The 23,588-nt window shown below is 35.3% G+C and overlaps 1 protein-coding gene and 1 long non-coding RNA gene across 17 annotated transcripts; one reads left to right on the top strand and one right to left on the bottom strand.

Moving 5' to 3' along the window:
- LOC121116151 (uncharacterized) lies at positions 1 to 23,105 on the top strand. 16 transcript variants are annotated; one of them, XM_040710384.2, is made up of 10 exons: positions 10 to 734; positions 2,395 to 2,499; positions 5,234 to 5,301; positions 5,361 to 6,299; positions 16,195 to 16,272; positions 17,632 to 17,990; positions 18,065 to 18,563; positions 18,713 to 19,651; positions 19,735 to 19,939; positions 20,003 to 23,105. In XM_040710384.2, exons 4-10 carry the CDS (start codon positions 5,558 to 5,560, stop codon positions 22,128 to 22,130), a joined length of 4,950 nt encoding a protein of 1,649 aa, XP_040566318.1. In that variant the 5' UTR covers positions 10 to 734; positions 2,395 to 2,499; positions 5,234 to 5,301; positions 5,361 to 5,557; the 3' UTR covers positions 22,131 to 23,105. The 16 variants fall into 16 exon arrangements, with proteins under 16 accessions (XP_040566323.1, XP_071744118.1, XP_071744119.1 ...); XM_040710386.2 differs by having other exon boundaries at positions 18,065 to 18,554; XM_040710387.2 differs by having other exon boundaries at positions 18,080 to 18,563.
- Positions 2,311 to 3,619, bottom strand: LOC121116153 (uncharacterized). Its single transcript, XR_005863777.2, has 2 exons — positions 2,606 to 3,619; positions 2,311 to 2,547 (listed from the first exon to the last, which is right to left on the bottom strand). It is a non-coding gene; the product is annotated as an uncharacterized lncRNA (long non-coding RNA).
- Positions 23,106 to 23,588: the final 483 nt, after the last annotated feature.

A 23,588-nucleotide genomic window follows, 5' to 3' on the forward strand; every position in this document is an offset into this window, starting at 1 on the left:
ACATGTACTACATAATGTGTAGACATTAATAAATGAACGAGCGGACGCGTGTTTTTTTAGTGGTGTTGGTGGTGGATTTGAGTTTGAAGAAAAGAGGGAGCAACTCTAATTGATTTAGTAAAAAATTCATTGAAGGTAAACATACTGCAGTGTGTACCAAGAAGAAGGGGGAGAGAGCGTGCGGGTGCGCCTTTACACAAAAACAACAACGACTCATAAAAAAGAAAGGCGTCGTCGTCGTATCTCTTATATTATATATTTTATGATTGTGTGGCAGGAGTAGGCGTCCGGGCCGGCTTTCATGTAACGAAAAGAAAAAAAAATAATTAAGAAGAAGAAAAAAAGAGAAGCGGCAGTTGAATAAAAGAGTGAATCCGTACGCGACGTTGTTATTATTTCTTTCATCCTTGTCATTAAAATAAACATATATAATAATATAATTAACTCTCTCTGATAATTATAATATTTATACAAAAAGTGAGTTTTCTTCATTTGTGATGTGATTTCTTCAACGCGTCTTGATTTGTGATTCCTCAATATTATTATTATATTGTGTCGTGTTTTGTTTCGAGCTCTTCATTGTTATTATTAGTATGATGATGATTATAATGATGATTTGTGCATTCAAAGTGATAATGAAGAAGGATTTGGTGGGATGTACCTCATGAGAATGAAGAACATTTTAAAAAGGAGGCCTCCAATTACATAGATGATATTTAGTGTTTAGGAATCAGGTAATGAGTGTTCTCCTTCTTTTAGCTTCTACAATAATAGCCACCTACAACCGCTAAGTAACCTCATCAAAATAATCCTAATCCCTTAAAAAATCCACCCGCTCCACACGCAGAAATCCCAATCCAACTGATCACTTTTTCCTTCTCTTCTCCTTTTTTTCCCCTTCTTCTTTTCTCTTTTCTTTTTTTTCCAACGACTCAAAAGAAGAAGAAGAAGAAATGAAGCTGCGGGTATTTACTTACTTACAACAGTCGTGAGTGAGGCTGATTCGGCCGTCTATCAAGCTGCTCTCTTTCTTCTTTTTTTTTCTCTCTCTCGTTTTCTTTTCCCCCCTTTTTCTTCTTCTTTTTGATCTATTACTACTACAAACCGCTTCAGTGTCTATTGACCAGGTTGTCCAGACGGTTGTGTATGCTAGCCTCCTCTACTTGTACCATGATTATTAATTATCATTTGGCAATAATATGATGCTTCTTCCTCCTCCATCACCGGCTTTTCCCCCCTCTTTCGTGTAGATATATATTTTGTTAGCACGATAAACAAATCAGTACAAAATGTGGGAAAACGAGTTTTTAGGCTCGTAGAAAAATGTACAATTTGCTATCACATCTATATTAAATAATATGTACTGGGCAAATTATGTTTTTTGTATATATATTTGAGATATATTATATTAATATGAAGTAATTGTAGGGGGGGGGGATTGGTTGAGTTATCAGTTATGAATAAGAACATTTGATGTCTTCTTGGGATCAAAAGTAATGCTACAATGAATATTAGATATATCATAGGATAAAAATGATATTGGCGGCCATTGATTGTAAAAGGAGCAATTGTTTATTAGTGTTTTAGATGTTTCATTAGGATCTTAAATGCTACAAATCCCGAATTGATACATATTAGCATTGTAATGAGAATGAATAAATCATCCCATAACACTTAGTCAAATGGTTAATCCCTATTTATTTTTTTATATTTTCCTAAAGAACAATTTTGTCCTTACTCATTGAACCTTCCAATAGCTGTAATGATGCGAATTTTTCTAACAACAAATGCAAGTCTCAATTTGGTTCCTTTGAGGGAAGGAAAGGGATGCCTTAATGACATTGAGCACGTGATCTTTTGTACCTTTCTCTCTAATCGACCTCGAAATTTAGACCCTAATTATTATTATTCCACTGTCCTACTTAATGCAATTATGTCTCTTGTAATAGAAGGAGATTTCTTCTCCTTCTTAGCAATGTCATTTTTTAATGCTTTGATATAAAATGTATATATATTCATCCTTCAAAGCATGGATGGAATATTCAAGGTTAATTTCCACGTATTCCAATTGGAATTAATGTAATCTCTGTTCTTTAGTTGTAGAATTTAAGAGAGGGCTATACCTTTTTACTTCAATATAATTATTCTATTATACATTTGTGTGTAGATTTTTGTATTCTTAAACCGGTTCGTTCCCCTCCCCTGTTCTTTGCATTTACTTCTTAACTGTAAACGAATTTTCGGAGTAATAAACAAACTTTAAGGTTGAAAGTATTAATACAAGTGTTGAAAAAACTACTAATTCCTGCATTTGTTTTAAACAGCTTTATTACTTCATACTTCTTATTTAGTTAATAATAATTAACGATAATATATTTTCTCTTCTTCTTACAGGTTACCCTCTAAATTAATACTAGTGATTACAAATTATGTGGAAAAGTCGTCGATACAAAGGAGGCGTTCATTGCCTTCAACGCCAATCAAAACCGCATTTTACAAGTAAGCAATGATTTTCCATCCATCTATACATCATGTATCTCCTTGATCCTTGAAATTTGACAAAGAGTATAATGAATTTAATTCATTATTTATATTTGTTACTTACTTTGACCATTCTGACTCAAAAGTACATCTAGCTTTTGATAGATTTCTTTGTTCATCATTTTTGTATTAGTTAAGTTGTCTTACTTTGTCGTAGACGACTCATGCACACTGTTGTTCTCCATGTCAAGACAGGATTATCAGATATTATTATCCCTTTTTTATATACATATTTATTGCGTAGGTGTTGGCTAGGTTCGTGTTTATGTTGTTGTTGAATCAACACTTTGAGAGTGGTCTAGTTTGAAGGATCATATCATTGTCTAATTCAATTGGATAAAGTCTTATCAGAGTTCGTATAATTCAGACTTCAAAATTGTATGAGCATTAAATCATCTCAATGAAGATTCTATTTATTTTATTCTTTAAAAAAAAAAATTATTTATAAGTTTTTGAAACATCTTTTGGCTTAACTCCAAAGTTTTTGAATAAATAAACTACTCTCTGATGAAATTATTAGTTTTAATCATGAAATTTGAACATCCTTCAAATTTTATAATGAAATTTCCATCAGAATTACTTATATTCAATGAAGTTTCCTAAAACGAAGATTTGAAGCTATCCACTTGAAACAATTAGATAAAATATATGCCACAACCACTGTGACCATTAGTCTGAGACCGAACTAATCCTGGTCCAAGCTAGGTCTCGTAGTAAACCCATGTCTTTATCGGTCTCACAATAAAAACTGACATTATTCTTTTCGTAACAAAATTATTCTCTTTGTTCTTAAAAAGACAAGAAATTGTTGTGTATAACTGCTCTACGGTTTAAGAACTGCGAACAGAACCGAAATAGGTCTACATCATACCAAGACCAAAGCGGAAGAAATTAGGTCTCGGACCGAGTATTAACAATATATTTCCTGCTTCACTGTAGGTACTGTTTGTGACGTTTAATTAACTATATTAAGTTTCTACTTCTAAGGAGTTTTCTATTACAATTTACCACTTGTTTAATTAAAACAGGGTAGACTTAATACAATACTAAAGTAGAAACTTTAGATGACAAGCAACAGTGTATTATGTATGCACGCCCGATTCAGTCCTTTGAATTGATTTCAAATAGAGGACAAACCTCTCCTTCTCACTTATTACTTCCCTTGCAGTAAATCTAATTTTTCTTCTTCTTGCCAGATGATGATTCTTTATCAATTATCATCATATCATGGTACACGTATTCTCGATAACTACTTGCTTTAAATTCAATTTTATTTACGCATTAAATCTATGAAATGGCTTCTTTTTTGTCAAAGAGCTGAGTTATCTTCCTTTTTTGGGATGTCGATTGATTTCTTAGTCACCTATAATTATTAGAAGGTGCTTCAAATAATATATATTATATTACAAATAACTACTTTTATCAATTTATATATTCTAACATATTTCTGTATTTGTAATGCCGGCCCGAAGAACATCAAGTGTTCTACATTTCTACTAACAGTTTATTTAACTTCTGCATACCTTCTTCCTTACTTGCATAGTGTTAGCATGTTTGGCAAACAGTGTGATGAAGCATTTAAATGAAAGATTTTTCAGTCCTACTGTTAATACAGATAACATAATTATCTGATCTTCAATAAGAAGATTAACATAATATATGTTAAGGAAGTATTATATGACTATATATATTCATATATGAAAATTGGTTCTAGAAAGATTGCTGTCGGAATACTCCTTTTTATCATACTATATGTGTATTTAATTCATTTACTGATAGGTTCTATCTAAAGATCCGTAGATAGATTTCCCATCTGCAGAAAAGCCGTTGAACATAGATGGTTGCTTTCGAAGCTGTGATTATTAGAAAAGTATTTGGAAATTAAGAGGAATCTGTTATGGTTTATGAAGCGGTGGTAATAGTTATTAATCTGCGTCGAGGCTTCAAGTTTATAGTACACTACCCATTTACCCAGAACATAGGAGTTCTTTGAAGTGGTGGTGGTAGTTTTTAACCTTTCTTGAAGCTTTAAGGTTATCCTACTGCAGATGGGAGACTATCATCGGATCCTTAGAAGGGTCAGATCGGTAGATGAATCATGCATATATTTTGTAGTATAACTCCAATAACAATCCTCTGGGCACTATGAAATTACCTTATTGGCAAGTAATCTACAGTTGCTCACAGTTATATTACTCGTAAATACATTACAATGGTTGGTGTTATACGCTTATATTAATTAAATAAGACATTTATGCCAGATAAATTGTAATTTGTGCTTGTATTATAAGTATCAACTTGTACAAAAAATGACGAGAAATAGAGTACATCTCCATTCATGGAGATGTACTCTATTTCTCGTAATTTGTATAATGAATGTAGAATTGGAATACATTCATTATACATAGTAGAACCCGGATCTTTAAGGGATTCACAAAATCTATTCGCCATATAAAAGAAATCCGCCTTATCGAAATAATTAATTACATATTATATTTAATAACTTGTAACATTATTCGGAATGCTTTCATCAATGTCGACATCATATACGTGAATATCTGTATAGAACGTTGACAACTCCTGGTTCTATTCTATTTGATTTGAAATTATATTTTCCAATTGGTTGACAATATAATATAACTATTACATATAAAAATCAAGAATTTAATAACCATTGTTCTTTTGTTTTCAGGCTTGTTGTCTTGTGTCTTCGATTGAATTTGTGTGTCGTAACTCAATAAATATCCTTTCAGTTGATAAGTAAGTAATATTATTCTTCTTAGACTCGTGACTAAAATGACGAATAATTTCCATTTCAGATTAAGAACAAAACAACTAGAGGAGAATTCAATAATATAAAAAAAGAATAATAAATTAAAAAGTTAAATAGACGATAAAAAGTGCTTCTTCTGCATACCCAGATTGATTTGACGACATAATACTACTTACTACATCTCTGTTGTTGTGAACGATCTATATAGAAATATATATATAATATTATCTCTACAACCTTACAATGAAAAAGGAAAATCCTTCTAAGAAGAATTCTCCGTCATTAACATCTTCCCCTACAGGAATGACATCGTCGAGTACTCCTACTACTAGTAGTTCGACGACACCGGGTCCAGTAAAGACTGAAGTAGTTTCTGATATGGAAAATAATAATCCTGGAAGTGTAGGAGGTAGCGGGGGAGGAGGGCCTCGAAGTGGAGCTAGCACTCCGATTCCCGTGTCGACCAGCAATACATCCACTTCTTCATCTTCGTCGTCCGGCGGTGGTGGTGGACCTCCCCCTTCTTCAAACCAGCAACAACCACCTTCTTCAGGATCCTCAGGTGGAGGACCAGGTTCATCTTCTCAGCAACAAGGAGGAGGAACTCAACCTCAAGTTAAAACAGATCCAGAGTCTTCATCCGTTCTACTCAATGGAGATGCCTCATCTAATGGTAGTAATAACGTCGGTGGTCCCGGCAGCAACTGTGATAATTCTAACCCTTCTTCATGTAATAATTCCGGAGGAGGAGGAAATAATAGTGGACAAAATACTCCTACTGATCAAACGGGATCGACAAATAATAGTAATAACGTTGTTCCTGATCCAACTACAGACTCTGATATTAAACCTCCTGTGACTCCGAATAATAATAATAACTCATCATCAGCCAGTGGCAATCAGTCAAATCTCAAGCCTGATCCAGACCCTTTCTTAAAGTCTGAAGCGGATTTGTTCCTAGATCAATTAGATTCAAAGGATGGAGGTTAGTTGTTTTGTTTTTTTCCTTTTTCTTCCTCATATTCTTCTTATACTTAGATCTATATTCCTTCGATTTCCCTATCTTGTACCTACAAAGTACCCACTCTTTTTTTCCCTCTCCTTGATTATAATTTAATTAATATTCGTATTGCTAACACATCTTTAAAATATGTATTTAGACAAATACCCTTTCTGATAGAAACCGTTATAAAACTTTCTGCCAAAGCTACAAGCATCTCAGGTTATTTTTGATGGGGTACATACCATTTTGTATGACAAAAATAATGGGATTTTTTTTTGTTGAAATTGGCCCATTTTTAGACATCTTGTAGTACAGTCACAAATATGATGCTATGAATCAAAAAGTGTTCTTCTTAATATTCAGATTATTAGTTACAAATACCCCTTGTACATCTTGCTTTTAATAACTTAAGGGGGCCCATATGTATTCTCAATGATACGCGAGTTCCCTCTTTAATCAAACTGAGTGTGGAGTTCTTCGAAGAATAGTTATCGTCTATTTGTATCAACCAAATGATTCTTATTAACTCTTTGTAGACGCAGAAAATAGCACTTGAATTAGTCAAAATTCATCGTCACAATGAAGAAATGATAAATTGACGTATTTTATGGTTAAAAGAGGCCGTATCGTGGCCAATATAAGTCTCTTCAATCAAATAAAGGTTATAAACTATAGCTAAAAGTTCTGAGGTATTTGAACTCATACCACACATTTAAATACGAAGCATATAAATAATTGACTCAGTAAAAAAAATACATACGGATGTCTCCTCATCTTGATTTTTGTTCAATATTGTTTACATGTTGGCATAACACATATATGCAAGTAATATCATTCCTTGTGAGTGCAGCAACATGCTGTAATGATGTGGTGATGACCCCTTTCCTTTCCCTTCTACATACATACATGAGCAATTTATTAACAAAAAATCTTGGCCGAATGTTCGGTTTTTCTCTTCCGATAGTAGCTTGAAGTCCAAAGTTTAAAAAAAATTACATATTTTCATAGGTAGTAGCAAAAGAGTTTTAAAGTCTATGTACTATGTACATATTGGAAAAAGAAACGAAAACAGCTTTCTTTTAGCTCTCTTTGAGGTTGCCAAGTTATTTTATTTTATTTTTTATTAAGTAAAAGTCAAAAAATATAGAAGTAGGTACCACCTATATACAAATCAAAGTACATTCCTTAGTTTTTCCTACGTCACAGTTCATATTAGTGTTGGATTCATAGAAGCTTACTTCTCGAACTTTGAGGGGTTTTTAACTCCTTGCTTGACTCAGGGTAGAATTGAAGATCAATATTGGAGTAATACCTTGTGGTATGTATTTGCTAGATGCGGAGTCGGATTAGTGTTTGTTTCATTCCTTCCATAGCTACTAATTCAATGAAATGTCATGACAGCTAAGCTGCTCCCCCCCAAGCATTCTTTTAATTGTTATGGTAACCGTATCTGTTTTTGGTTTCCTTTATTTTCACATAGCGGTCATATTTTATAGGGACTAATTCACGTATAATATAGACTGAGATTATATTAAAATGTGACAAATCCAAGATAGAGCAATGTCTATATCACCAAAAAATGATGCTACCGAGTAATTTGAATTTTTAGACAGAAATTCGATTTCCTCGTAGTCTTTAAATATTTGAGATCCTGTCTGATTTTGACTGGATATTTGGCACCCTAGTGGCTATTCTTGTACATTAAACAGTGCCTATAGATACTTTTTAACATCCATGAGACTTGTCTCCTGAGGCACAGTTCTAGTTCACGACAAATTGATTTTAAACGATAATTATATAATTATTATAATTCAAGCTCAAAGCAAAGTCTATATGAAATTTAATGATGTCACGGAGTAATTTGAATTATTTGACCGAAATTCGACTTCCTCTTAGTGTTATAAATTTGAGATCCTGTCAGATTTTTATTGGATAAAGGGCACCCTCATTGTATTTTGTACATTAAATAGTCCCAACTCAGAAACTTGGGGATTACATCATTGGTGGCTAATTTTTTTATAATTTAGGGACGCAGCAAGTCCCGGCTCCAATATTATATAATAGCGTTTTATTTACGTCAGCACCCAATCTAACTATCACGACTAGTTTGTTTATCCACACTCAACCTTGACTGTCTAAAGGGGAAGAGAAAATAAAAAAAGAAAAAATATGGTAGCCAGTCTTCAGTATTTTTCTCGTTGCCAACGGTTAATTATTATTTAGAGAATAGTTATTAATTATTATATACATTGAATTGATAATCCTATCAGTGTCAGAGTATGAAATCACACGAATTCTAAACAAAGGCCCTTGATTGATTATAAATGAATATAAAAAATAAAAATCCTAACCCTATACCTTTTTTGAGTTCATAATATGTTGAGTCAGCTGGCTTTTAAATCATACAAGAGTCAATTTATTAAAATTAATGAAAACAACTGAAAATAAAATACATTGCATCAGTTTTTTTTCAAAAAAGCGAGCCGTGTATATTCTTTATTAAAAGAAGAGTTGATCTTGTATCTGAAAGGATCTGTAAACCACATTATAGATGTGGAAATTCTTAAAAACTTATGAACTACTCGAAAATGCTGACTCGAATCCAACACTACTATTTCAAATTGTGAAAATGAAACCCTAATTTTTTTTTTTTGTAAAAAGTACAGTTAATGCAATTATTGAGTGAACATTATTTCATAAAATGATTTTGATGTTCTCTTTGCCTGCTTTCTAAATAGCTGCATAATAATGATTAAATCCATGCCTATAGTAAGTACAAATCATGAATGTATTGATTATATACGTACATATACATTACATGTCAACAATAAATCAAACTATAATGATTTTTCTACAAATTAAGGCTAGGGCATTCGTCCTTTCTCAAACCTAGGAGAAAAACATTACACAAAACTCTGAAAATGTCTGACAAAAAGCAATCCCCTCAGTTGTTAACTGATAAAAAAAGACGGTATAATTGTCTATTTCCAAATCCCTGAACCCTCTCTCAACATATTTAATGTATTTAGGCACAAATAATGTAGAATAGAATATCGTTGTATTCTATCAACAAGTTATTAATAATATGAATCCTTTCTTTGCAAATTTAAGTAGCAAAAAATTCATTTTCACAACTACATAATTAGAAATAGATGGATTTGAGGTGTATTTAAAAGGGACTGGGGGGTATCAGATTAAGTATTATAAATCAAATGAAGGCTTTAAACCAGGGATGTTCAACCCGTGGCCTGCGCCATATGTTTAGGTACGGCTTACTACTCAATCTCATTTCAAGTAGTATTTTTTATCAAAATTGTAACAATATCATCAAAACGCGTTGAACGCGCAAAATACCTACAAACATTGATAGATATTTGACGTCATCTCGTATTTTCTGACACTCTTAACAGGCTTGCCAGATTGGTCTTTTTTTGAAGTAGTTTAGCCTTTCTTTATATTGGCCCTAAAGTTGGAATAAATTTGTATTTAATAGTTTTGTTTGATGTAGGCATTTTTTATGAAATTGTATTAAATAGGTTCTGCGGCCTATTAGTATATCTCAAGTGGCAATGCGGCCCATTATATTAAAAGGCTGAACATCCCTGCTCTAAACTATACTTACATTCTATTTGAGTAGATAATATCGCAACTCATCCCAGAAATTTGAATAGGAAGACGCTTATGAATTATAATTGACCGAAAGATATATTTTCGTAAATATTAGACTGTATATATACATGTGTCCCGTCAACACAAAACACAAAAGCAAGCTAAAATTATTTTTTTGTTAAATTGAGCAATCTTTTGTATTCTTTGACAAATTCTCGTCAATTGTTGCTATTTACAAACTATTTTAATAAATCCTAAGGGGTCAAATGATGTCTCAAATCAAATGAAAGTTACAAGTAGTATATTTAACATTATTGGGGGTGTCTCAAGGTATGCACGAAATTTGAGTCTAAAGCCCATAACTGATGTCTATATTGGTCTGTAAGTATATATGTATGAAGACACAAAATATATTGGAATTTTCTTCTTGATTTCGTGTTAATTCACCACATATACTCCTCATTTTGGGGGTGAAATTAGAAATTCAATGCGCGTGTGTGTTGTTAGTTATGAGGGCCATGGCCTATGCTTTGCTATGTGGTGGTGATGAGTAGTAGAAGTCAGTCACTTTTGAAAGTTCATTGTTTTTATATATACACATATTCTTTTTGTGTCTATTTGAAGATGATTTTGAGCGCCTTTGCCAGGTAGTAGTGTAGTGTAGTTGTCGTTGTTACTTGTTTCTCTTCTCCTCCCTTGTGTTAGTTCAATTAGAGGCAGCTGCGACAGCTGCCATGGTGGTGGTTCTTTAATAACAATAACAAAAAGGAAGAAGAAAGAAAAATAAAAATAATCATTGAAATAACGACAATAAAGCCAATAGCTCTTCTTTTATGCTACACTTTTTTTAATTTGTACCCCTCTTCATTCAAGCCTTATTTTTTCATAACACAGAAAACGCGCGCGCGCGCGCATTCGTTTTCTTAATACATATTGTTTTTTTGCACTGTTTATGTATATATATATGTTACGTACAAGTTGCAAGTTAGTTGTATAAGCAAATCGTACAAGCTACAATTTCTTCCTCTTAGAATCATCCATTATTGAACTATAACATTCCTCATTCTAATTACCGACTATTAGTAGACACTATCAATTCATTTGGATCTATTAAAATTACATGGTTATTATGCATTTATGAAGTATATAACTGTAGGCATTTGAACTGAATAATGTACCCCAGAATCCGCATATTTAGAACATTACCTACGCCAATGAAGTTGAGCGGACGCTATGTTTTTGTCTCTGTTGGTCCCCAGGAAACCGGGATAAGTTATAGATGGATTTTAATCTAACTTGGTAGGAAGATTTTATATGTTAGAATATATATAATAGACAATAATTTCGAAACATACTGAGGGACAGAGCTCAAATTAGTGTCATGATGTAGGTATAATAAAGATACTTAATATATCATAACAAAAAATCCAGGGACAAGATTGAAGACCAAAGTCAATCAAAAAGTCAAATGCGCAATATTGGCCATCACTTTTGAACCAATTGAGATACAGAGCTGAAATAATCTCTTGGTGGGATTCAAACCATACATATATAATACACATTAAGGAATGAATGCAATAGATATTAAATTTCATTGTAACAGACTATGTAATAAGGTTTCTCATTTCCGGGAAATTGTCTTTGAGCGGCGGGGTCCCGTTAGTAAATAATAAATACTGTGAAATTTAAGTATTTTTTATATATGTATATTTTGAAGAAATACATTATAAAAAAATCCTAAATACGGTTGCTTTAACAGTTCTTTGTTCATATCAAATCATCTCTACATGTTCCGTTTCCTCCATTAGGCTGGAGATGCGATCCTTAGTTGCCCCGTTATTTTTGGATTGGTAATCTGAAGAATGAATTTTCTTGTCCCTAGCAGTTGTCATTATTTTTTAATTTCTGCATAGTGAATATCCTTTCCTAAATAGGTTCAATTATATTCCAACCCTGATTGAATATTCGTGTGTGTTCATAAAAGACAGAGCGTTTTTTTGTTGCAGAGGTATAGTTATAGTTGCTAGAATTACTACGACTTCGATCTCCAATTTTACTCTAATGTCCTTGTTTATATCCTTTCTCTCTTTTCACAGCTGATTGTTGCTGATCTAATGAATCTTTATCTTCTTTTTTTTAACAAGTACAGGGGATTTTTTTCAAATCGATTTATGACACATTTAAATTTTATCTTTAAAGGACAATTATTTATTTATAAATATCGATATTGAGTCCTTTTATCAAGTAAATGTTAACTAATTCAAAGGTCTTCTTAATCAAATTTGATTACTAATACTAGATCCCATGTTAAAAATATATCCTCAACTTCATACTCATTATACTGGTTACGTCATTATACAGTAAACAAAACTTTTGCTCGATGAAAAACTTTTTCAGTTTCTGGAGGAGAAGAAAAATCATAGACGTTTTATCTCTCCCCTCAGAAAATGTGTGAAAGGGCTAGGAGTCGTCGTCACGCCGTTGCATGAATCATCCTTCATTTTCTATGCTGTTGAATTATTCTCTTCTCTCCTTCCTTTTCTTAACATTAATTTCCTCTCGTTTCTTCTTAATAATAATATCAAAATATCATCGAGAGAAAAGAGAGTCTTTGGCTAGGAGTAATAAGTAGAAGGAAAAGTAGACAATGGTTCACTACTCTCTCAAGAAGTAACAAGTGAGCCCTGAGAGGAAGAAATAATACAAAAAATATATGGCCCGTCAACACAAAATCAAGCTAGAATGACCAATATGAGTCAATTAAATCAAATAATGATTCTAAAATATAGCTAAAATTATTAGATATCTTAAATCATCCCACAAATTTGAATACTAGGCCTACTATTGCCTCAAATAGGTCTATGAATGTTTAAGATTCCTTTCATGTTGACGTACCACAGATATACTTATTTACCAACATAATATACCAAAAGTGTGGGATGAATCACACACTTGTGAAGGAGGAGGGGTTGTGAAGGATTTTTTTTACGTATTATATCATATTAGAAAGCCCCTTAATTCCTACTGACCTAGACTACCCTACTCCTTCTGCTTCTCTCGTTAATCAAATTATGAGACGCTCTATCAATAGAAAAGAAAGAGTAGGAACACTCTCTATCATCACTAGGGATGTGAATATTGGCTAAATTGCGGTGAGCGTAATTTTTGTAAATAAAAAAAGAAGTATGTGTTGGTAAAATAAATGTATGAATGCTCTTATTGATTTGTCCTCCCTATTTTGAACATTCTAACGTATCAGCAAGCAAGGAAAACTAAAATTTATAGCGACTTTTAGATGTATATAAAATAAAAGAACCCGAAAATCCTCACAATATGAATAATATTTGGGAGGAGAGTGGCTTAGCTCTCATGGCCTTTAAATTAGATCAGCTGCAAGCAACCAAGGGAGGAAGTAAAGAAATACTCATCCAATAAAGGAAGGATGTATATGCTAGACTGAATCCGAAAGTAGATCTTCAATTCTACTTATAAGTCTAACAAGGGCTTACACTTAAAACTCACGATCAAACCTTCATTGTTACTCTCCGTCTTTCTTGAGCATAAGCACTCGTTCAGTGGGTCTCAAATGGGGATAGGTAGTGCTGTGTCGGTGCTTATTTATGAGGTCCTCCTTATCTGTCAGTCCTTTTTCATAAAAATATCGATGGTGTATGAAGGCAAATTAGATATATGAAATATGTAGTAAGATTATTGCACACATCTTACAAAAAATATTATATTTTTCATGGTCATACATTATATTATTACTTAGTTATGTAATTTATTATATTAAAAAGAGGAAAACCACCCTCATTGACGTCACGAGTGATCGATTTTACATTCTTTAAGGGCCGACAACTGGGACTGCAGTCCTAAGTAAGGACTGACACAACACTAGGGATATGCGTACCCCTGGGAATACTTGATATTTTGAAAAACTATATTTTATTAGTGGAACATCACTTAAAAAAGGTTCAGAATTACTTTACACTCAGATCTTCTCTCTTAAATAATAATGATAACAGCTTTGCAAAATAAAAAAATCCTGTTCAAGTTACCACTACAAAATGTTTCCTACGCGTTCCTGGCCAAGTTTTATAGCGCTCTATTTATAGTGATCTCTGTCAGGAGAGTTGACATGCAAAAGTTCTGTCCGGCGTGGTTTTTATGCACATTGGAACTTTGCCAATATTTCCATGATGATTCATCATATCATTAATTTGCTCAAGAAATAAAATGCGCAAAAAAATTATTACATAATTGTTGCAGCTTTGATATATATATATATTAATAGACAGAGAAAAAGTACTCTAAGTATGCAAATATTAGATGCAATTTAAGACGGTATCACATGTGACATGTCGTCTGACTTAACCCGCGCCCCCTCCCCTAAAAAAAAACAGGCTGGATAGTCATAAGAATATTAATTAAAGTGTTAACACATATTTTTTAAATTGATGTGCTGGGTTCAAGATTACCCGGATCCAAAGGTGAAAATCCAGGGTGGAATGGACATGTTTAAAAAAATACCGAAAATCAACATGGTAACCCTAACAATTTGAAGAATGTCTTGGAGGTGGGAAAGAATAATGCTCATGACGATTCATTAGATCAGCTACAATGAGCTGTGGCAAGAGAGGAAGGAAAAAAGGATATAAACAAAGATATTTGCTAGAATTACTCCGATGTCGATCCCCAATTATACTCCGAGTCCAACAAGGATTTACAATTATAACTTTGCAACAAATCATCAGGTCTTTTATGGACACATATAAACGTTAAAACAGGGTTTGAATATAATTGAATCTATTTATGAAACTCAGGAATTAAATAATAATGACAACTGTTCAGGAAAATAAAATTCCTTTTTTATACTACCAATTACAAATTAACGGGCCAGCTAAAAAACCCACCGGATTAACACGTATGCTCATGTCCTTTTTCTTCATTTGTAGCATTATCACTAATAATGCAGTCCTTGGTTTTATTAGGGTCCGTGAGTCCCTCTTTTTTTAAATTCCCATGACCTGATCAGTCTCTTAACAATGAAACTTTAATAGTATGTGTTGAACAAACTATTTTTTTATGAAACCAGGGGGTGGGGGTTGTATAATTGTAAAATATATAACCCGGCCTGCAGATTAAGAGCCACCTCACTATCCTTTTATAGAATCAAAGCAACTCTTTTTGTGAAAATATGTATGAAGTATAAGCCTTTAATTTAATATAGTTATAACTATCCAGGAGTATAGTTATAACCCGGGATTGCTCGGAATTATTAGATGTCAATTCACAGACAGACAAACTTTTTTCCAAAAATATCTTTATTTTTTAATATCACACGCTGAGCTTAAGCTTCACACGCAATATTGCCACATTGTTATTTCTTAGATCAAAGAAACTCGCGCAGTTCTAAGATATAAGGTCCACATTAAAAAAATGAGGCGTCGACAGACATATAAAAACTTTGTTTTAATATGTATATGCATATTTTCTTTTTTATTATGATGCGCTGAGTTTTAACTACACACGCTCGCTCCTACATCATTATTTCCCTAATCAAAGAAAATCATACAGTTCTAAGATGCTAGTAGAGTTAACCTATTTGTAATCTAACGACTAAAAATTAGAAAAGTAAAAAGGGTTGTTTCCTGTGCTCTTTTTTTATTTATTCATTATTTAATAGGTCGTGACGGTGTTCACTTCTCCCTCTGAAGTAAACATTATCGCCTATCTTGGGTGTAAATTGTTTTAAGAATGCATAAAAATCACATAACAGGTTGATGACAATTAAAAAGGTCTTAATTCAGGTATACCACAAGTCTCCCTCTATCCTTCTTCTTGCACTGTTTTTTTCTTTATAAAACTCTACATATTAAAGAATGAAGGGTCGACAGACAGACATGCAAACTTGTTTGATTAATATAGATTAAATGAAGCTTAAATCATGAAATACTTAAATAAGGGATTTCCTGGGAAGAGTAATATTATCTTAAATTTCTCGTAGGTGTAAAACCCTGAGAAATCCTGTTATACCCGGAGAGAAACCCTTGAAGATATATTTTCCTCCTTATTTCTGTATGTACTCATCAATCAAGTCTCCTTATACACCATAATATTGTACTTTAAACAAACAAAATCCACTCTCTATCCTCCTTGACCTTAATTAATAAATATTGCATAAGAATAATGATCTATTACAATACTCATCATCGTTTTTTTTTTTCTCTTTCTCTTTCCTTTTTTTTCTCCTCTCCTTTTATTATAGTTAAAGATGAATCCTGCGATCCGGAAAATTTAACGGACTTTAAAACCGATCAATTTGACGCTTGCGGAGATTTTAATGGTACGAAAATTCTTTGGCAAATCGTCACGAGAGTTTTCGAATTGTTAAACACACATGAAACTAATCATTAATCCTTGAAGGTCTACTTTGTTTTTACCCTGTAACGCCATATGTATCATGTTCTAGGCTTGCTGACCGTCCTCTACTTTTTAAATCCTGTCTGGTGCGTCTGGGGCTCTAAAAATATACATTTAAATTCATTATATGTTTTGTTTTAGTGGGACAAATAGTTTTTAATTAAAGCCAAAGTGTATATTTAAAAAAAAAAAGAAAAAAACATGTATCAAAATTAATTTATATTTTATTGTTGATTTTATTTAATTTGAAGAAAATAATATTCATATATAAAACAACCTCAATTCCTTAATTTCAGCAGTTAGATAATTTTTTTGATTCAAATATTTAATGAATGGATCCATTTCCAAAAAAAAATTCGAATTTTGACCTTGTTCAGTCGAACATATTGCCTCATAGAAAAACTATTAGAACTACCGGTTTTGTGTTTTTTTTAAATGACATATCTAATTTAAAGATTATTATTATTATAACGAGAAAATTACTTTATTTAGTAACATTGGCAGAAATAGTTGAAAATGATTTTCCATAAGAAGAAAAATTTGTTCTTAAGGTGAATTTCCTCATCAATAAATCCTGTACATGTAAATACGTGAATATTTTTGTAACAGACCAAGGGTTAATTTTTATTTTAATCTTCAAACCTCAACAATGATTCATTTTAAAAATGGTAGAGGTTCTGTGATTTAGAATGTTGGTTGGTTGAAGGAGTGAAATAAAAAATAAATTTTGAATGCATCATTACAATCTTATCACTTCCCCAAATAAGAAATATTTTAGATCATAGAACTTCTTCATTCAAAAATGGAGCATAAGAATAAATTGGCCATTTTCAACCATGATCAATATGTACAATGATCTTAATTTTTTTTTTTTTTAAAGAAGAAAATTATTACCAGTCACGCATTGACCGATCTCTAGTGGGTGTTATAGGTTTAAACATAAAAGCAAAAAAAAATAAATACATTAAGGGTAATTGAGGAACGGTTAAAGGATAGGTTAAATACCTCCTGTGTCAAAAGGATAAATATCATTGGTTTATACTGAGGTTTTGTCCATGAGAGTTGATTCCTTCTTGGATTAACTAAAATATTAATAAATAATTACTTTCCCATTGAATTTTAACATTAGTTTCTTTTTAACCTAACTTCTTACTTTTTGATAATTATGATAACTCTCGTGATGTTGATGCCTTAGAGGGTATTTTATAATTTTTCCATCTATTTTTGTCATCTATGTACTTGTTTAAAAAAAAACTATTGCTCTAATGTGCCTTTTTTATAGAACCAAATTTCGGAATGGGTCCTGGAGGATTCGGAGGACCTCCTCCTTGTAGCGGAGGAAACATGAACCTTGGTGGTCCTGTGGGTCCTCCATGTTCTACTGGAGGAATGCCACCTATGAGTACTTGCGGGCCTCCCATTTGCGCACCTCCTGCACAACCCCTACCTTCCAATGTCTTCCAAAAGGGAGGAGATCGGTCTTTCGATTCACAGTACATGCAGCAATCCAGCCAGATATATGTGTTTTCTACGAAGTGGGCGAATAGAGGAGCTGAAGCAGTTTTGGAAGATCAGTACCCTAGTATCATTTCATGGCACGAGTCCCAACCTGAGACGAAAAAACATTTAGAGGTATATAAGGTATATGTCCACAATTAATATCATACTATATTTACCCGAATTTTTAATACCTCTGAACTCATTTCTAACTTTAGCAACACTTTTTCCAGATGGTGAATCAAAAATATCCCAAACCAATGATGAATCCAAATATGCGCATGAACTCTATGGCTAAAATGATAAAAGGGCCTAAAGGTCAACCCATGCCAGGGCCTGGAATGAGACCAATCATTGGAGGTGGTGTACGAATACCTAATCCTATGGGTCCTGGTTGTCATATGGGGGGTCCTATGGGGCCTGGAGGTCCAATGGGGCCTGGTGTTCATATGGGCCCCGGCGGACCAATGGGACCTGGTGTTCATATGGGAGGGCATATGGGTGGCCCTATGGGTCCAGGAGGTCATATGGGACCAGGTGGACACATGGGAGGTCCTATGGGGCCTGGTGGTCATATGGGACCTGGAGGACCTATCTCATCTCAATCTATGTCAATTTCATGTTCCAATGGTCCTAATGAAGATTCAATAGTTCCATCCATGGCAAATGACATTCCATCATCATCCGAGTCAGAAAGCTCGGGGTTAGGTAAAAAATGTAATAACCCTATTTTTTTTATTTTTTTCTTCTGCTTATTCCCATGTTTTTTGGTTTTTTTCATCTATTTATTGTTGCTGGCAATTTAAGAAATATGATTTTCTTTATCTTCTGAATAATTCTAACTATACATCATTAAACTCTTACAGCTGTCAAAGTTCCCGACGCAAATCTCAACCCAGAGCAAAGAAAATCAAGAGCGCAAAAACTTGGTTTCCTTAACGAAATGAAAAAGCAACTCTTTCCTGACGAAGAAAACGGAGGAATGAATCCTGGACCTATGCAAGGAATGGGTCCCAATGGCCCTATGGGACCAGGAAGTCCTATGGGTGGCCCTATGGGTCCGGGAGGACCTATGGGTCCTTGTGGTCCAATGGGATATGGTAATAACATGATGGGAGGTCCTAATAATAGCATGGGACCTCGAGGGCCAATGGGACCGCGTGGTCCTATGGGTCCCGATGGAATAATGGGGCCTCGTGGTCCTATGGGTCCTGATGGATTAATGGGACCTCGCGGTCCTATGGGTCCTGATGGATTAATGGGAGGACCAATGGGCCCTATGGGTCCGAGAGGGCCTCGTGGAATTGGACCTGACGGATCTCACGGTGTCATGATGAGTCCAGGCAATCGAATGATGGGTCCTATGGGTCCAGGAGGACCCATGGGGCCTGGTGGTCCAACTTCAATGCAAGCTCAACTGGAATGGCAAAAAATGCATCAGCAGTACATGCATGAAAAAGGAAAAAAAGGAGGAAGTGGTGGAATGATGGGCAGCCATATGATGATGGGTGGTCCAATGATGGGTCCTCGAGCACCTATGGGCAATCGCTTAACTGGACCTCCTCCTCCTTACCCTCAACCTGGTCCTAGAGGCGCTCCTCCAGGTGCCATGGCGAGTCCTAATCCCAGCTCACCTGCTACCTCGTTACCTATGTCTTCACCAGCTGGCATGATGCACTCTCCTAGGCCAATGGGAAGTAATCCTGGAACTCCTGTCTCTGTTGCTCCAACCATGTCTTCACCTGTTACAGGTTCGAAAAATTCTCCCAGTTCTCAAGGTGGTCCTCCCTCTGGAGGGAATCCAGGTAATTATTAAACATAATATATTCTTTTTCTTGGGTTCATTTTTATTGATTTCATTATATTTTACTCCTTTCTATTTTTTTAGATGCAATGTTTGGTCGTCAGTTAGGTTCATTCAACAAACAAGGCTCCCAGTCGGGTTCGTCGTCTTCCAACAAAGAGGCTAATTTAATGCCTGTTCCTTCACCGCAACAAATTCAATATTTAAGTCCTTTAGAAGGTCAAGAGCTCACCATTCAAAAACAACCCAACACAAGTCTTAGAGATCCAACGGATATTTTGTCACCCTCGTATGTTTTTTATTATTAAGCACTCTTTATTTTGTATTAACATTAAACTATTATTATTTGCAGGGGCTCATGCACAGATCCACGAACACCACAGCCTGACCTTAGTAAAGGTCGAACAACTCCTTTGGGAGGACCGCCTACTCCATCTTCAGTATCAATGGATATGCCGCCAAAGTACACTGGTCCAAACACACCGGGAAGTGTTAGTGATAGTTCAAACTTTCCAGTTCGAAGTCCATCTATGGCTCCTTCAAATACAGGGAACTCAGGTGGTGGTGGTCCTGGTAATAATTCTAGTGGTCCAAATAATGATCTCCAACAACAACGAATATCAGGTCCAAATAACGGACCCAATGGTCCTTCCTCCTCAGATAATAATCCCAAAAACCAAAGGTTTCCCTCTCAAAGTCCAGGTGGAATGGTAGATAATCATGGGGGACCTCATTCAAGATATCATGTTCCAAGTCCAGGGATGTGTGGAGGTCGTTTCCCAGGACCCAATATGGTTCCATGTGGACCCAGTGGTGGAATGTCTCCTAATCATCATATGGGAAACAACGGTCCTCCTCCACCTCCAATGTGCAGTTCTAGTTCAGATAATACACCCCTTAACCCAAGTACGCCCTCGTCAGTCTCCACCATGGGAATGAATCGTAACTTTGATCCAATAACGTCAATGGCTCAAATGAGTCAGCAACTCACAACAAATGCTTCAACTCCTTGTGGAACACCGAATAATAATGACGGTATGTGCAACATGGATATGGGTATGATGAATATGGGACGTTCAAACGGTAATGCAGTTTTAGGCCCTGATGGTGTTCCAGTTAGCCAAGGAGGAATGAAGTCAATGACTCCTCCAGGAATGAGTGGTCCTATGATGGGTCCAGGAGGTCCAATGGGTCATATGGGCCCAGGAGGCCCAATGGGACACATGGGGCATATGGGGCCAAACGGTCCTATGATGGGTCCTTGTGGACCAATGAGACCTAATATGATAGGAGGACCAATGCGTGATCATATGGGTGGACCGATGGGTCCTATGGGACCAGGTGGTCCAATGGGCCCAGGGATGGGTCCTGGTGGTCCGATGGGCCCAGGAATGATGGGAGGTCCTATGGGTCCCGGTGGTCCCAATACCTCAGGTCCCAATGACAATCGTATGATGCCAGAAACATCTGAATCATCAGGTCCCAGTACATTTACAACTGTCAAAGCTAGTGCACCTAATACCATACAATATCTACCTACTCGAACTCAGTACAACGATACCCGGCCTCGAGGTCCTCCTAGTTTAGATTTCCTTCAACGTTTCGCAAATCCTGATGGAAAAGGTGGAGGGAGTGGTCCCCTCGGACCTGATGGATCTTTGTCAAATGGGCCTAACTCTGGTATGGGATGTGTATCAATGGGTCCTAACGGTCCAATGGGCCCAAACGGTCCTCTCGGGCCTATGGGTCCTAATGGACCAATGCCTAACAATTCTCGAATGATGGGTCCAGGAGGAATGCGTGGTCCTAATCCTGGTATGTATGGTGGTCCTGACATGATGATGGGTGGTCCTATGGGTCCAGGCGGTCCTATGGGCCCCATGGGACCTAATGGTCCTATGCCTGGGGGACCTATGGGTCCTAACGGTCCTTTAAATAACATGAATAGTGGTCCAAATTCAGGAATGAACAGTCCTATGGGTAACATGCAAAATGGTCCTGGTGGACCAATGGGACCCTGTCCCAATAACACAAGTCCTATGGGTCCTGGAATGGGTAGTCCAATGGGATGCGGAGGTCCTATGGGTGGAATACCTGGTCCTAAAGGATCACCTATGAGTATGGGTGGTCCTGGTCCTGATCAGCCATTACCTCCTAATAGTATGGGTCATCAAGCTGGAAATGGTAATAGTGGTGTACCCGGACCTAATGGACCTGGTGGACCAGTTGGAGGTTTCAAGAACTCTCCACTCATGAACAATCACACCACGAATGACCCCAACTACGCACAGCAATTTCACAACTTTCAGCAACAACTCTATGCAACAAACACAAGTCGAAATAGTAATATGGGCGGTGGAGGCCCACCACCTCCAGGCAGTGGAGGTCCTCCTCAAGGTCAGAACTTTTTTAGTGGCCCAGGAGGAGGGGGCGGACCCCCTGGTGTTGGTGGACCCATTGGCTCTCCAATGACGAAATAAAGAGAATATAATAATGTCTTTTTACAAAAACGCGTGAACTCTATAAAATTAGACGTTTTTTAAGAAATTTACATTCCTGCTACAACTTCAACTACACTATCTATTACTTCTTCGCTCCGAAGATTTAAAAAAAATGGCTGTGACTAGTGTTAACAGTGTGTTGTTCACTTTTGCTCCACCTCACCTCAGTATTTTAATTTCCAGTTAATGTGTGAGATTGTTTGTGCCACAAATAGAGACACATGGACAACGGACCTCCCCCCTCCTTTTTTTTTCTCCCTTATCTCTCTCTCATCTCTTTGGACGCCGCGAGCCATGACGAATACTGCTACTCTTCCTAATATTATATTTTGATAATATGAAGAATAATGACGGCTCACCTCATTATTACTGCTGTTAATGTTTGTTTGTTGTTTTTTACTACTACTACTACTACTAAGAGATAGTTTCGAAGGAAGAGAAGAAGCCGCGATGGCAGTGTCAGTATAAGTTACTCACGTACACCTGTAGTCCATCGCCCGATCATCATATATAGCTTTTGACTCTATTTCTATATCTCATTTTTATAGACATTTCAACGCACATACAACAACCAATAACTTACATATTATCTATGATGATGTATAAACAATATACCCAATATTATTTCGTTTAAATACTTATTGTGTGAAAATAATATTAATGAATAATCTATTCATTTATCATGAAGAAGACAAATAATAATTTACCAGTATTTTCATTTTTAGATATTATTGATTCTTCGTTATATAACCATAGTTATATTATATGTTTTCAAACGGTTATTGAAATCTCTCTCTCTCTTTGTCTGTTGTGTTGTTGTCTGTCAGCTACACATGATTCTGTGTTTTCTTTCTTAATTGTATTGAAAGAAAGATCGGAAAATCCACATAAAAAATATTTCGTGCATTTTTTTAAGAAAAAAAATAATAAATAAATATATATTATATGAAGTGAGTGTGTGAGGTCACGTCGTATCCTTTATTGTATGTATCTCGCAACCTTTCCTTCTCATCCTCCTATAATGGTCCAAAATTAGTTAGTAACAATTGATTCATTAAAATCTGAAAACTTTGATTTTTTTAATTTAGACAAGATATAATTGATTCATTAACAATTGAAGTTCAACATAATTAAAACTTTAGCGGCAATGATGGCTTCTAAACGGTGGCGAAAGGCCTGGCGTTCCAGTGCTGACTGATAGTGGTCTAAAAGGCCTCTGTGTTTTAATAATGGTCGCTGTAGGCCTTCCCCTCGATTTGCATCCAAATGTTGTAGTCGAGGAGGATGTCATCAAGGCTACAGGTAGGCCAAAAGTTAAACAAAAAGAGTCTTGCAACGGAGGAGACTGTTTCTCTTATTGCTGGAGTCCGAAGTAGCCTGTCGTCCCTCGCAAGGCTTTTTCCACTCACTTTTTTGATAGCTCTCTGGACAGTCTGT

Source organism: Lepeophtheirus salmonis, chromosome 4 (genome assembly GCF_016086655.4).
Source record: "Lepeophtheirus salmonis chromosome 4, UVic_Lsal_1.4, whole genome shotgun sequence".
Taxonomy (NCBI): Eukaryota; Metazoa; Arthropoda; class Copepoda; order Siphonostomatoida; family Caligidae; genus Lepeophtheirus; species Lepeophtheirus salmonis.